Raw genomic sequence first — 16358 nt, 5'->3', positions numbered from 1 at the left:
GTATGTCTGCATAATTATCAAGTTACATCCCCTTGCAGCCTCAGCACACCAAGGCAAGGAGATACCGTGAAGGATTAGACCAAACATTAACACAGGTAAATCTTTAAACTTACACTAAATCTTAAGATGGCAAGGCAACAACTACTTTGTTGGATACTGTTGTAATATGTAGTTTTTATTCTCACCCAAACTTTCTGGCATAAATTAAGGATGAATGATGAATAAGGCTGCCACAATTTGTAAAGAAAATACTGACTGATGTTAATAATATGGATTTAAGAAGTAAATGTAAAATAAACCTCTGCATGAATAACAAGACTTTTCTATAGAATGTGTTGGTTAGTGTGGTGATGACTGCTGCTGCTGCTGCTGCTACCGCTGCAGGTCAAGTGGCTTCTTGGGACTGCGTCACAGTACTCCTTGATTTCTGAAATAAACATTGAATCATTACTACAGTGTTTAGTGCATCCACTGAAATTCCATCTACTTATGCATCAGTCTGACATTCTCCAAGAGAGGCAGCCAAGACATCTATGTAACCCTACAAGCAATGCCTTAAGGCCAACTGAAATCATTCTAACTGGAAAAAGTAAGATGTAAAGGGAGCAGGTATCCATTTATTAATTCTTCAAATCTTTTGTTCATTTCTTGTTCCTAAATAAATATCAGCTTGGCAATGGAGAAGTAATGAAAGTGAAAAGTGTTAAAAGGAAAGGGTAACATACATATCTATTCTACATTCATAATCACAAAACCTCTCAGATTTCAAACAAGAGTTCACTGCTTCACCTGCACAAAAAGTAATACAGGTGAGTGGGAGGGAAGACCAGCGAGACTTAGTGATAAAACATGGCCTTGTGCTGATTATTTAGGAAGAGACCAGAGATTAGCACACAAGAAATTAACCAAGAGGACAAAGAATATATGATTACATGAGCAGGGAAAATGGAGGATGGTGATGTGCAACAATGAAGGGAAAAAAAACCACATGTTTAGAAAGATGTATCATCTCTTCAACATTTCAAACCACTTCTATTTTACATTGCTCCTCTATTTACACTTTATCTCATTTTCCTTGACATTGTGTATGGTTCTTGTGACTACCTGCCTCATGTGAAATCATATGAAATCCTACCATCAGGGTCAAGTCTGCAGCCATTCTACTTCATTGAGTCTGGAGTCTGGACTCTGTCTGGTATAAATACCACCTCAAAAGTGCCTGCTATCTCCTCTGTGAACAAGCCAGCAGTAGGGTGTTGGGAAGTCCCACTGTAGGCAGTGCCTGGCTGAGGACTTAAGGCAGCATCACACAAGGCAAATTTCTGCAAGCATGCTGCCTGTTTTGCTGGTGAGACCAGCGACACAGCAAGTTTGGCATCACACAGGGACTGGGCTGTTATGTTGACATCTTGTAATAAATCTTTTGCTCTATTTGGCAGCTCATATAGGCTGTGCAGCACTGCCTCTACAAGCCGTGGCTGCACCCTGCTGGCCATGGTCAGTCACTCTGGGCCCCAGGGTTGAGGTGGCAACAGCGCAAGTAGGTCCTACAGCCAACATGGTGCCTAGATCCACTATAGCTCAATTAATGTGTCGAGCTTTCACACTCCAGCAAAACTTAGTGCGGGTCTCCTTCACAACACATTGTTTATCTCCCCAGCTGCAGTTGTCAAATAAGCACTGTAAGTAATTTCACAAGCACACACTGGCACATATACTTCATTTTTATAAGTTTTATAGTTGACAGTTTTACTCAAAGTACCACAATATATTTTTATTTAACATGTACAGCTTGTAGTACAGTGGTCATTTAATTTCAAATACTCCCAGCAAGTCTGGTATCACAGCCATATGCCATTCTTCCTGACAGCTCAGTTTGCCCAGCTGGCAGCAAAAATGGGCAGCATACTGGGGGAAATTTGCCCTGTGTGACACTGCCTTTAGTGTGATTAGCTGCACATACTAATATGATGCCAACCCCTACATGCTTAATGTGGGATAAGCTGGCTACAAGATTAGCCAGTCAAGATGTTTGCATGAACTAAATTCATATAATATTCTCCACAATTGTGCAAACAATTGGCACAGCATGAATGAGAGACCACTGACACGGAACACTGATTAGATTGAGTGGAGAGCATATGTAAATAGAAAATGGGACACGAGCCTGTAGGACTCTGTCTGTGGCTTGTCTGCACCTGATCTGCTCAGCTGAATGTCTCAGGCACAGGGGGCAGGGGAGGGGATGGGCCGTCATGGTGTGGTGAGGGGCAAACAAGAGGCGGTGGTGTCAGGCTCTTGTGCTGACAAACTTGAGTAAGCCTTTGCAAATGTCCCTTATGTTGGGGTAGGAGGAGGGATCCATCCTCTTCCCATTAGAGACTCAGGCACCAAGGTGAATTTGAAATTAACCTTAGGCAATGTTTTTGTGCAGTGTGTGTGTGTGTGTGTGTGTGTGTACACACACACACACACACACAGTCTTTACTACCTCCTTTGTGGGGGTGGTGGCCTGGAACAAAGATTGAATTCCAGATAAAGAATCTTCCATTTAAAACAACACTTACTGTTTGCAATGTCTTTGTATGCCTGAGTGACAGCAGCATCTGGCTCGTGTCGGAATGTTGGTGCCTTCATCACATGCCTGGGCCACCCGGGGGTCCAGCGGCAGCTGGCCAAGCAGTGGCATCTCAGTATCCTCTGCCAGCTGGGGGTCACATCCCAGTAGTGGCAGGGAAGACGGCCGTCTTGGTCTGAAATTCATGGTGCATCAAGATAAGACAAGCCTGACATACTCCTCTTAAGATGGCTTACCTAATACAAGATTTGCAAGATTTCTTATTGAAAAATTTTTGTTTCATCCTGGCAGAAAAATTGTGTAATTTTTTTTTTGTTCTGTTAATTTCATTTAAACTGGTTGACTTTTGTATTGCCAAAAATCTTCCATTGATAAGAAAGGTGTGGTCTGTCGCCATCAATCTTGTCCCTTTACACAACACACATGAATTCCCACCTAGCCAAGAGGTGGTCTTGGTTGCAAGGAGTCTATGATTGCTGCTGGATCCCAGCTACATCACCACCACTCTTTGCTGCTGACACACAAATGAACAGGTGAGAGGCACCACACATCTCACTCACCTTACACTTGGGGCACACAAAGGTGGTCATGTTCTCCACCAGGCCAATGATGGGAATGTTCACTTTCCTGCAGAATGTGATTTCCTTCCTCACATCCAGCAGAGCCACTTCCTGGTGAGGGAAACAAGTCACATGAAGGGAAGGTACAACTCCGCCTTCCTAACCAAAGAAACTGACATTAACGCCAGAGTCAGAGTCAAGCACTACTTTGTGCATATGAACTGAGTATGTGGACTGCTATCATTGTAGACAGAAAGGGGAACTGCATCAAGCTCAAAGATGAAGGAATTGTGTCAAGCTTGAGCTCAGCCCCAACACAGATGACCAGCATGTGGAGAGAACACTGCATGCTTTTATGAAAGTCAACTAACATTTATGCTTACTTTTAAAATTCCCACATGATAATGATGGAGGTCTTTAAGTGGTATAAGGAAAATCACAAGTGTGAAAGAAAATCCTGAAAGTCAGTAATGAGGACAGGTCAAGAAACAACAGGCTCAAACCCAATAAAGTTAGATTTGAAAGAGAGATACAAAGAAATTGGTTATCAAGTAGTGATAGATGAAAGAAACAGGCTTAGTAAAAAGGTTATTAGTGCTGAGTCATTAAGGACAAGTAAAGACAAATTTCTGGATGAGGAGGATAGGTAGAAATGGAAGGGTATATTTCATACAGGGACTGCCATGTGTGGGCTTCTTGTAGCTTCCCTCATCTCATGTTGTTATATTCTAAGCAATCCCACATCAAACACTATTAATTCTTCCCTCACACTTTCTCCACTGTACTCATTTCAAACCTCACATCAATATATTCAGTCTTACATCCACAGCTACATGCTTAAACACTACCTCGTCAATCACTTCAACATTAAAAACTACATTACTCTCCTGTCACCCAACATCTTTATACACTTACATTTCTTAAAGTAAACAAGATACATGAAATAAAAGAAATGAAAAAAACCTCACGATGATAATTCTTGATTCCACATAAAACTTAACGGACTGACAAAATCAGCAACGCTTCTCCTTTGACCATTTCCCTGGAGTGAGTGCAGGGTTGGTGTCATGTACAAGTCTCCTCCAGTTAACCATTTCTGTCCCTTTCATGTTCCTCTGTGCCTCCTATCCTTTGCTGTTCTACCACAATCTCATCCCTCCATCTCACTCTGTCTTCCCCTCAGTGGCTTTCTCCAGGCTCCTTTAATTGGCTTCTGGTCTCCTCTTCTTACAAAACCAAAGACACTAGAGGTGACCTATTTCTACTACTTACCATCTTTCTTGGGTCCCTTCCAGATGACAGCGTCGTCTGCACTGTTGAGCAGGAACCCAACGGACATGACAGCCAGATTGTCAGACACATACTGAAAGGGTACACTGTCTTGTCATATATAAAGGATTTATCTGAAGTGTCTGTCATATACAAATGATCTATCTAAAGAGTACCTGTTATATACAAATGATTTAGTTGAAGAGTGTGTGCCAACAAATTATTTATGTGAAGTATTTATCCATCATATACAAATAATTATCTGAATCAAATAAAAAATAAATACAAATAAATAAAAAATAAATGAAAATAGAAAGCAGAGTTTCTTCCCAGAGTAACAAGGTAGGTAATACTTAATGTGAGGGATAATTAAGAAGAAAAAAAAAAAAAAAATTTAACTACTGTAACTCTGTGGGCTGAAGTACAAGAATGCTTAAATAATAATAATAATAATAATAATAATAATAATAATAATAATAATAAACGGTTTATTATTTGGGCAGTTGACAAACTGAAAATGTACATAGGGGATGGGGAAAACTTAACATTAATCCTAAAGGTAAGTCTAATCTATGAGGGAAATACTATCGATTGATGGCTCGCACCATGGTGGGAATCGCACTGAGTCTGTACCGGTCCGTGCGCGGCGCCTTCAGGGGCGTTATTTTGTTGTGGTGTCTGGTGGCACGGACAGGGCGAGGCGCGTCGGGCGGCAGCATGTTTCTGAGACGCGGATGATGCATTAGTCCCCTCCCAAACTTCTCCAGAGCCTCTCGGTGCCTGGTGGATATTCTGGACAGACTCAGGGTGGTCAGGGCTTCTTCATAGGTGGTGTATGCAGGGCCAAGGATGACCCTGCACGCCCTTTTCTGCACACTCTCTAGCTGTAGCTCTTGAGTGTGTGTGAGGGAGGAGGACCACGCTGGGGAGGCGTACATGAGTTTGGGGAGGATGAAGGTAAGGTACACCCCCCTTAACTCATCTGTCGGCGTCCCCAGCGACCTGAGTCTGCGCAGCATGTACAGCCTGTAGGTAGCTGATCTCACGGTGCTGGCGACATGCTGCTTCCAGGTCAGCTGGTCGTCCACCGTGACTCCGAGAAGCTTGGCACATTGGACCACCTGGAGGGGGTGAGGGCCCACTGTGAGCCGGGGAGGGGGCACTGGTACAGAGGAGGTACAGAAATGCATCACCACAGTTTTGCTGTGGTTGATGGTCATCCTGCTCTCCTCTGTCCACGTCTGCAGTCGCTCCAGAATTGCTTGCAGTGGTGAGTAGTCCGGGTTCTTGGTGGAAACTGGGACGCCCACGGTGCAGTCGTCCACATACTTCCAGCGATGGGGGGTGTCGGTGAGGGCGTCGTTGATGAGGAGGAGGAAGCATAGAGGACCCATCTTGGTCCCCTGGGGGACTCCACATGTCAGCTGTTGGAAATTAGAGACAGAGCCCTGATAGCGAACGGCCTGATGTCTCCCTGTGAGGAAGTCGGCTAGCCACGCTATCAGATTAGGAGGGAGACCCAGACTTACTGCCTTGCTGATGACAACAGTGTGATCAACAAGATCAAAGGCTTTTTTGAAGTCCACAAAAGCAACAGCTAGAGAGGTGTTTCGCTTGTCCAGGTGGCTGTGGATGAATTCAAAGAAGCTGGTCAGGTAATGTGAGGTGGAGGTGGCTTTAATATTTCCGAATTGTCTGATATCCACGGTGTTACAAATTTTGGTGTATGCCCAGTCATATACAAAATCTTCACAAATAAGGCTAGGGATGGGGGTGATAGAGACTGGCCTGAGGTCATTGAGTGACTGAGGACTGGAAGTTTTGGGGATGGGTGTGACGTAAGATGTCTTCCAGTCCGTGGGGCAAGAGTGTTGGGAGAGTGAGGCGTTTATTATGGAGCATAGCGGTGTTGCTAGCTCTACAGCAAATTCCTTGTAAATTTTTATAGGAAGGTCAGTGGGTGTGGTGGATCTTGGTTTAAATTTAAGTAGGTATTCTCTTAAAAACATCCATCGCCTGGACAGTGTGTGGAGGGGAGGGAGCGGGCAGATAGGCAGGAAGCGGAGTGGTGTGGAGGGGAGGAAAGGTTTGACAGATAGCAGCAAAGTGATTGTTCATCTCCTGAGCCGCGAGATTAGCAGGAAGGTGTGAGGTGCAAGGAAGAGATGAAGTGTGCTTTTGTAAGCCACACAAAGCTTTGATCTTAGCGTACCACTGTCTGTTGTTGGTCAGCTTGAGGTGGTGTATCTTGTCTCGGTAATAGCTTGCCTTTGCATTCTTAATCTCCCTGATTACTCTGTTTCTTAGTTTCCTGTAAAGGACCGGGCAGGAGTGGAACGCCCAGGTCCGCTGACGCATGAGTCTTTTAATGCGGGGTGTCATCCAGGGAGCATCAGACGGGTGCGTTGTGACGCTCTTGGCTGGGAAGTAGTGGTGGAAGGCTGCTGTGGTAGTGGCGACGTAATTTTGCCATTTTACGTGGACGTCCTCCTCATCCAGCACCTCGGTCCACGGGTGTTGTGTCACCCACTGCCCAAACTCCCTCATGGCTGAGTCAGGCATGGGGCGGTGGGTCCTGGTGACAGCTGACCGGGGGGTCGAGGTGGTGGGTGTGGGTGACCACAGTATGGAGAGGTGGGTGCTCCGTCCCATGGGAGGCAGCGGCTTGGGTGGCGAGTACTGCTGGCCCAGGTCTGTGAGTATAAGGTTGAGGATGGCTTGCTGGTGGGTGGGGAAGTCCACGACCTGGGTGAGGTGGAGCTGGTGTAGGATATCGTTGATATCTAATCTGTTAAAGTCCCCACAGATGACCAGCTTGGCAGCAGGATACCTCACCCTCAGGGCATCAGCAGTGTTGATGATGTGAGCGGTGAGCAACTGTGCAGTGGCGGCTCGAGGGGGGTGGTAGACGACGCAGACTATGATGGAGGCCGTGTTGCTGGGATGGGAGGGGGGCGTGACTCTCACCCACAGGGCCTCCACACCGGCAGGAATATCGACAGGGAGGTGTGAGGGGCTGAGGGCAGAGCGGCAGAAAACGGCCACTCCCCCCCCCCCTGCGCCCTGACCTGAGGTGATGGTAGAGCCGGTAGTCCTGCATCGTGCACACCTCAGGAACAATCTGCCACGCCTCAGTAACCGCCACAATGTCCGCACAAGTAGATCTCACCGTCACAATCACTTCGTCCATCTTGTTGGCCAGAGATGTTGCATTAAATAAGAGGAGTGAGGGAAGACTATACCACGTTCTCGGCACCTCAAAGTGTTTGTATTCCCTCTTCTCCACCCTGCGGTCGTCTCTGGCACTGGAGGTCACTACCTTGATGGGACGCACCACACTTTTGCCTCCTCTCGATCCTCGGTTTCGAAATAGTTTTAGGGACTTAAGGCACTGTATCACGTTGGGTGGCGGGTACCCAGATCCTCGTCTACGACGCATGAGACAGCATTTCTGGTGCACAACTACAGGGAAAAATAACGGGAGCATTTTGTTCACACCACAGAATACTATTGGGAAAACTCTAACCTGGTTTAAGAAATTTATAAAAAGGGGGGAAAAAAAAAGGAAACAGCATTTCTGGTTCACAACTACAGGGAAATAACAGGAGCATTTGTTCACACCACAGTGTACTATTGGGAAAACTCTAACCTGGTTTAAGAAATTTATAAGAAGGGAAAAAAAGGAAAAAGGAAAACTGGGAAACTATTTTGACATGATGGAAGTGTTAAATCTTCAAGTAAAAAAAAATAAAACAAAATAAATAAATAAAAAAAATAAATAAATAAAAAGGACTGACTGACACACACACACACACACACACACACACACACACACACACACACACACACACACACACACACACAAACACACACACACACACACTTTTACACTAATACCATTGAAGCTTATCCCAGGTTATCAGATTTTCCTCAACAGTACAAAACCTAACATAGGAACCTGGAAGTTGCCACCTACCACAGGGGACCAGCCAGCACCTGAAGAGTGGACCTTCTCCTCTGCTGTCCCCAACACCCGCGGCTGAGACGGCCCACAGATGTCAATGTCAAGGAACCCCACCTGCCAGGGAGACAATGGAGGGGCAATGTTACCACAGGAAGGATGACCGGGAAGACTGAACAACTCACACGATCCTTATACAGGGTGTCCTTGAGTTACACTTGTCCACTTGTTGAGTGACATGCAGGATGTATTGTTAGTATGAAGCTGTTGACAAGTAAGATCATTGTATTTAATGCATTGGGAAGAATAATAATGCAATGTGGCAAAGGTATGGCTATATTGGAAGTGAGTGAGCCATAAGTAGCTGCATTTTCTATTGTACTTTTGTTAAGGTGATCTGTTTTCTGTTTCATCAGATGAGAAGCAATGAGACAAGCAGCAGCACTGGCTGTGCTTCAGTGCAGTTTTGCCAGTGTTACTGCAGTTAAAAGACATTTGTGGGTGACATTACAACAGTGGTGAGCTCTGTTCCTGGGCTGCATCATAAACATTATTTTGGCGTGTCAGAACCATCCTAAGTAAGCAGTGAACCTGACACACACTTCCTTCCTCAGTCTATTGCCACATGATGAAGCATCCCTTCACTACACTCACCAGTTCACTAATTCTTTGTATGGTTTTAACTTTTATTTCATTTAGAAAAAGACTGTTTGGTGCAGTATGTGTGTGTGGTGTACTATAAAAAGTAAGTGAGCATATTGGAGGGCATGCTGCTACCCCCACTGTAAGTGTACTACTGGAAAAAAAAAAAAAAAAAAAAAAAAAAAAAAAAAAAAAAAAAAAAATATATATACTCGTATATATATATATATATATATATATATATATATATATATATATATATATATATATATATATATATATATATATATATATATATATATATATATATATATATATATATATAAAATTTAAAAAATGAGCAAAGCAAAATGCACGTAATTATGAAATGGGTGAAGTGAAGATTGCCATGAACTGAGGACTCCCTGTGTTGGCCCATATTCAGGAACCCTGGTCTCACCACTACTACTTTCCAAGGCCACAAAGATGATAAGCTGGGTTCTCAAGAGTGGTTTTCCTATTAGTAGATTTGTTAATCTGTCACTTGAACCATAAAGACACACTTAAAAACCTGTATCGCTCCAAGCAGAGCTCTTGGAAAGTAGTGGGGCACACAAATATTTAAGAATATAGTTCATGAGTCAAGGTCAACTCACTTCACTGCTAACTAACTGTTTCATTTAGTTTTTTTTTGGTATTTTTTTATTTATTTATCTATTTATTTATTTTTTAACTAACTTACCACTTGTAATAAATTTTAATGCTTTATTTTTACAGTCAATGAATATTTATTTTTTTGGGTAGTTTTCTAGTTTTACTTTTTATGTCAGTCACTTACAATGTCTAAACTACATTTTATACAGATGTATTCTTATTTACATACAAACATGTGTTCAGTGTTTGATGCACAGCCATGCAACACTCAATAAAAAGTTCTCTCTCAATCTGTCATGATGCTCAGTACAGTGGGCAGCTAACCTCACTGACACCAGAGAGCATCACTGCACTGCTCACTAAGCAAAGGAGGGCTGCGTTCAGACCTGTCCCGTCCCACAAGAGGCTCTGACCAAAGGAGAAGAAGAAGAAGAAGAGAGAGAGAGAGAGAGAGAGAGAGAGAGAGAGAGAGAGAGAGAGAGAGAGAGAGAGAGAGAGAGAGAGAGAGAGAGAGAGAGAGAGAGAGAGAGAGAGAGAGAGAGAGAGAGAGAGAGAGAGAGAGAGAGAGAGAGAGAGAGAGAGAGAGAGAGAGGAGAGAGAGAGAGAGAGAGAGAGACTAAAGGTGCCAGTCCCTAAAAGGAACAAAAATATCCAAAATCAATTGGAGAGATCTCTTTAAGCCTCCCTCTTGAGAGATTTCAAGTCACAGGCAAGAGGGAATGCAGCAGCAAGCAGGAGTTTGAGTTTACAATTAACAGTTACTACAGTATATCCATGGGTTACTGCATTTCATCACTTTCACCATCCTACATTTCAATTCCTCTCTTACAAAGCACAGCAAATCTTTGATACACTAATTCTTCTCGCTGTCCACTCTGCTCACACCACAGGCATCCCTTCAGTAACTCATTTCTACTGTTTCAATCCTACTTCAATAACTTTTCATCTATATTCAATAAAATAAATAAATAATAGCAACCACTCTGCACTAAATAAATTTCAAAACTAACACCAGCTCACATCCTGATCACTCAACTAATCAGCACTAAACATGAGACACCGTCAGTGTGACACAAACAACAGTGAGTGGAAGGGTGACATGGAGTGTGGCAGTGCAGCTCACCTCCTTGGAGTCATCGAGGGCCAAGGTAAGGCCCAGCATGGCACTCACAGTGGACTTGCCCAAGCCTCCCTTGCCAGACAGCACCAGCACCTTGTTCTTGACGGATGCCAGGCGCTCCCTCACCACCACCAGGTCTGTGCACCATATGCCATCATTATGATTTTTTATTTTTACTTTCATTTTATTTATTTATTTTTCTATACAAGAGGGGCACTGGCCAAGGGCAACAAAAAGAGCAAAGGAGAAAGTCTATTGATGTGTCAGTCCCAAAAGAAGTGTCAAAAATGTCATCCAATATTGGAGGATGTGTCATGAAGCCTCCCTCTTGAAAGAGCTCAAGTCATAGGAAAGAGTAAATACAGAAGTAGGGAGTTCCTGATTTTACCAGAGAAAGTGATTAATTATTTAGAATACTAGTTAACTCTTACATTAGAGAGGTGGACAGAATAGGGGTGAGAGAAAGAAGAAAGTCTAGTGCTGCGAGGCCATGGGAGGAGGGGAGGCATACAGTTAGCAAGATCAGAAGAGCAGTCAGTGTGAAAAATGTGGTAGAGGATAGCAAGAGATGCAATAATGTGCCAATGAGAGAGAGGCTGAAGACAGTCAGTTAGGGGTGAGTAGTTGATAAGATGAAATGCTTTTGACACTAAACAAAAATTAGCAACTGTTGTGTATTGAAGCATCTCACTCATGTTATCAGTAAGGTGTACTGAAGCATTTCATCAGATGTATCAGTGAAGCGTTTCACCAAAGGGGTTCAGAACCTCCTGGCCAGACACGAACCTTACACAGGGGAGTGAATACCTTTGTAGGCAAGACTTGAGTGGGAGTAAAAACAGTGAGCACTTACTCTCTTCCACCTCACACAGTCCCTCCACACTAAAGCAACCAAGGCATAGTACATTTCATGGCTATAAATCAAATAAAAACTAATATACATACTAGTTAAGCTTGCAATAAAACCTGTGCAAAGACCAAGCATAAGATATCACAGGAAATCATTGCCAAACAGCTTTTTTTCATCCAAGTCTCTTAGTACTGGTATAACAAGAAGCAATGGATGTGATACAGAGTGTTGTAGGACAGCCTGAGGATAGGTAAAAAGAGTGGTTTGGTGCCCCAGGAGTGTTGCATGAACATGTCTGATACACCCAGTGAGCCAACTTACTTATGGCATACACAAAGATATGAAATAAAAAGTTTGTCCAGCAATCCAGCCGTCTATAAGTGTGTGATGCCCACTCCTAAAAACTTCCCCCACAGGACAAGAATGGCAGTGTCCATTGATTCCTGTCCTTGAATGCTCTAATCCTCACCTTATCTCCCCTCCCACACTCCAGCAAGACAGAGCTCTCCACAGCAAGGCTTCCATACATCAAGTCCACAGGCTGACTCATACCAGGTACAGCATCAGGACTCACTTCAAAACTTTCTACACTAAGCAAGACTCACCATTTTCTACAGTAGGCAAGGTTTCAACAACAAAATTCAAATCATAAAACATCCAGACAGAGGAGAGCCACAGGAAGGTGAAAGTAAAGCATAAAGAAGTATGTATGAGTGAGTGAGACAGTTGCCAGTGAGGACAGAAGCCTTCAAACAGCCTTGAGGGAGTGACTGGGTGGAGGGAGGTGGAGACCCTTCTGCCGTGGCTGCCCCTCCTGCAGGATGCGCTTATGATGCAGTTAACTTTAAGTGAATGCAGGAACAGAAATACACTAGAGAGGAAAAAAAAGAGATGAGAAAGACTGAGAAACAAATGGAACACAAACCATAAAGAGAAATGAAAAGAAAAAATACAAGAGTAAAATAAGAAACAAACAAAAGAAAGAAGGAGAAATATATTAGCAGGACAGAGGCACCAGTACAGGACACACACTGCACATAACAAAGCTGCCATTACAGATTACACCCAACATTACACTCAACATGGGCAGCTGAGTTCCTGGAAACTAGACACACTAATCTTATAACACTTCCACCAATCAAACCCAACTCAGCCATCACTCATAAGAACAAAAGAACACAAGGGAAACGGCAGGAAGCCATCAGGCCTACAAGTGGGAGTCCCTGTACGAAACATACCTACCTATTTCCACCATTCTCATCAAAAAATTTGTCTAATCTTTTAAAACTTGCTATTTGATTCATCCACTACTATATCTAATAACCAATTTCTTCCTATCACTTTTCACTGATCATTCTCATCTATACATTTGTCTAATCTTGTTTCATAGCTCCCTAATGACTCAGCACTAACAACCTGGTCACAGATTCTATTCCATCTGTTCACCACTCTATTGAGAACCTATTTCTTCCTCACTGTTTAAAAGCAGCATTAATGTACACAATTCTTTGCCTCAAGCCCCAGGTGTGTGTGTGTGTGTGTGTGTGTGTGTGTGTGTGTGTGTGTGTGTGTGTGTGTTGTTGAGGGTCTGGCCAAGGGTAACAGAAACTAAAGGCGTCAGATCCTGAAGGAGACAGTGAAAGCAGTCCAAAATTACCTGGAGAAATGTCTTGAAGCTTCACTCCCTCTCAAAGAAGTTAAAGTCACAGACAGGAGTAAATACAGAAGAAACAGGGAGTTCCAGAATTTACCAGTGAAGCTTGCCAGTGTGAGTCCAAAGTGAGGCAGAGGACATGTTCACTGCTGTACAACTTTTCCACTGGTCATCTACACAACTTTTTAAACAATTTCTTGAATAATTGTGTAGCTTAAAAACAATATAACGTGCTATTCTTTGTCTACTTTCTGTGCATCCAGTAAGCAGTTTTCTCGTGCTCTGAATGTTAACAAGGGACAGTCAATACATTGGAAGTGTTCCCAACATAGCACCTGTCACTATGTTACTGGGTACACCCTGAAAAGTTTTGTTCATGATACAACACAAATTTGCAACTTCATAATCAACTTTGAAAGCCTACACGGTAATAATGCAATTAAAAAAGTAAGTGAAGGAAGGAATAACTTCCTACCATTACCAAAAAGATCAAGCTACTGTTCACTTTCAACTAGTGACAACAGTGTGGACAACATGAAGGATATCAAGAATATCAAGCCAGGTAAACTCTGGAACTCCCTACCTGCTTCTGTATTTCCTCTTTTGACTTGAATTATTTCAAAATGGAAGTTTTAAGATGGTTCAAATTTTGGATGATCCTTTTTTGAGTGTACTCTATAAGGACTAGCACCTTGAGTGAGCCTTTCTATAACTTTTGCTGCCCTATGCCAGTGCCCCTCTTACATGAAAGAAAAAAATGAGGGAAAAAATAATCTGCATCATAAAGGCAATCCTTGAGTGTGATGACTAAGCAGGGCAAAGCAGAGACCAGTGGTGGGAAAGTTCATGTTGAGGCCAAGTAAGCATGGCACACTCTCATATCTCACTCCTGGTGGCATGACTCTGGCCTCTGGCACAAATAAACAATCTTTCTGACAAGCAGACGTCCACTAGGGGATGACGGGACTAAGAGAATGAATGATGTGTCTATGAATGTACGTTGCTTTGTCAGGGACATCTCATGTGGAATTGCTGGTTTGGTATATAGATAAAAATAGACAGATGTATTAGATGTATGTTAAGACAAGTGTTGGGTCTTGGTGTGAATGTGTGGGGCCAGCTGTACTATGACTTAGCTCCTGGTGTAGTAGGCGGGTCCATGAGACTGTCCCTCTCCACCAGGGGAAGACAGCTCAAAGAGTGTGAATGATGTGTGTTTGTGAATGTGTGGTGCTTTGTCTGTGCCAACCCGTGTCACTGCTGGCCTGCTAAATGGATGCAGAGATAGATATTTATTCTTAACATATGGCCATACATACTTCCCTCCTCAGTGTTAGTACTCACATTCTTGGCAAAGGTTCCTAGGATATCCTCAATGTCTCTCTTGAACTTCCTCTCCATGTCCCTCATGAACTACTCCATCTGGGAGAATGGCTTCCGCCAAAAGGGGCCACGGTGGATCAGCCTCACCTGGCTCGGGTGAACCATGGGAAGCACCAAGGCCCTCCTGCTGCCGGGCTGGGTCGGTGCCGCCCTCACCTGGGGAGCTGCTCGTCCCACTATGAGGAAAGACACCATGGCTGCTGCTGCTGCTGCCTGCCGATGGGGAGGACAGCTGTTACGGTTACATTATACTGCCACACCTCTGGGAAGATGCTCCTTACCTAAACATTACAAGAGCACACAACTTTTTTGGTCTAAAGGGTAACTTTTCTTGTTCCCTACTTGAAAGAGTGGAAGTTGGTTGGTTGGATGTATCTACTGGTACACAAGCTCACCAACCCACAACTCTACCCAGTCACCAACACGTTTAACATGCCTACGAAAGATACAATTGTACAACTTGAAAAAAATGAAATAAAATAACCAAGAAGAACACTAGGGCCTCATCCTAGGAATCATCTATGTCTATGAAGAGTTATCTTCGATAAAAGACAAGTCAAGGATGAGTTCCTTTGCAATGATGAAGAGATCTAGGCAGAGGTGAATCAAGGATACAGAGTTCCCTTAATTGCCATGACGCAATCAGGGCTGAGGTGGATCAAGGATGAAGAGTTCCCTTGCAATGACGCAGAGATTAAGAACTGAAAGAAATCACGGTAATTCTTAAGAAATACACCTCCACACATATCTTATTAATCTTTTCCCCTCTCCCCCAACAAGCTTGGGGGCACGTGGGGAATCGGGGGTTTTGGGGGGGACATAAAAGACCGATAAATGGACTTTGAAAATCTAGGGAAATTTCCCTAGAATAAAAAAATTTGGGGTAAAATTTAAGTTTTAACCAATATGCCAGAATAATTATATACCTAACCTAACTAAGGGGGCTGCACCCCCCGTGGACCTCCCCTAAGGTTACTAACCTAACCTATGCTTTTAACCTAACCTAACATAACCTAACCTAACCTGGGGGCTGCGCCCCCTCCTGGACCCCCCCTGTTATCCAGGGGAGCTGCGCCCCCCCTGGACCCCCCCTAAGGTCACTAACCTAACCTATGCTTTTAACCTAACCTAACCTATGCTTTTCAACCTAACCTAACATAACCTAACATAACCTGGGGGCTGCGCCCCCTCCTGGACCCCCCCCTGCTATCCAAGGGAGCTGCGCCCCCCCTGGACCCCCCCTAAGGTTACTAACCTAAACCAACGCACGACCGCACGCAGTGTAACTTCAGCACGGACAGGTAAGCAGGACGGATCTCGGGAATACTGGAGAAACTTTAACATTGTATTGTAACCTTAATATCAAGGAGCGATCAGTAAAACCTTTACAGACATGTAGCTATACTACTTACACTTCTTGAAAGCACACCTTACTGAAAATAATCTTGGGTGCGTTGTTCTTAAGATTTTCCGAAATCACGGTAATAAGTTGTAGTGTAGTGACGCGCAGATCAAGGTAAGAATGAAATCAAGGTGGTAATGGTTCCCTTGCTGTGACGCTGATCACGGTAAAACAAAGCAGGGAAAGAAACTCCCTTGCAGTGACACAAATATCAAGGTAAGAAGCAGACCAAGGCAATAAGCCTCTTTGCAATGACACGCAAACCAAGGCAACAAACAATCACAGACAATCCTTATGGCTAGGCGG

General features: G+C 43.6%; 1 protein-coding gene across 1 annotated transcript in view; it reads right to left on the bottom strand.

The window, feature by feature from the left end:
- Window positions 1-256: 256 nt before the first annotated feature.
- Window positions 257-16358, bottom strand: part of LOC135096792 (cytosolic Fe-S cluster assembly factor nubp1-like) — a 16271-nt gene continuing 169 nt past the window's right edge. The window contains 9 exon segments of the mRNA XM_063998549.1: window positions 257-427; window positions 2568-2722; window positions 2724-2753; window positions 3139-3249; window positions 3960-3997; window positions 4411-4501; window positions 8384-8485; window positions 10767-10900; window positions 14612-14628. Of these exon segments, the coding sequence (XP_063854619.1) occupies window positions 409-427; window positions 2568-2722; window positions 2724-2753; window positions 3139-3249; window positions 3960-3997; window positions 4411-4501; window positions 8384-8485; window positions 10767-10900; window positions 14612-14628 (697 nt within the window). The 3' untranslated portion in view covers window positions 257-408.

The sequence above is a fragment of the Scylla paramamosain genome, unplaced genomic scaffold (genome assembly GCF_035594125.1).
Source record: "Scylla paramamosain isolate STU-SP2022 unplaced genomic scaffold, ASM3559412v1 Contig7, whole genome shotgun sequence".
In the NCBI taxonomy this organism is placed as follows: Eukaryota; Metazoa; Arthropoda; class Malacostraca; order Decapoda; family Portunidae; genus Scylla; species Scylla paramamosain.
The sequence above is the reverse complement of the archived record's forward strand: the minus strand, read 5'-3'. Positions and strand labels throughout refer to the sequence as shown.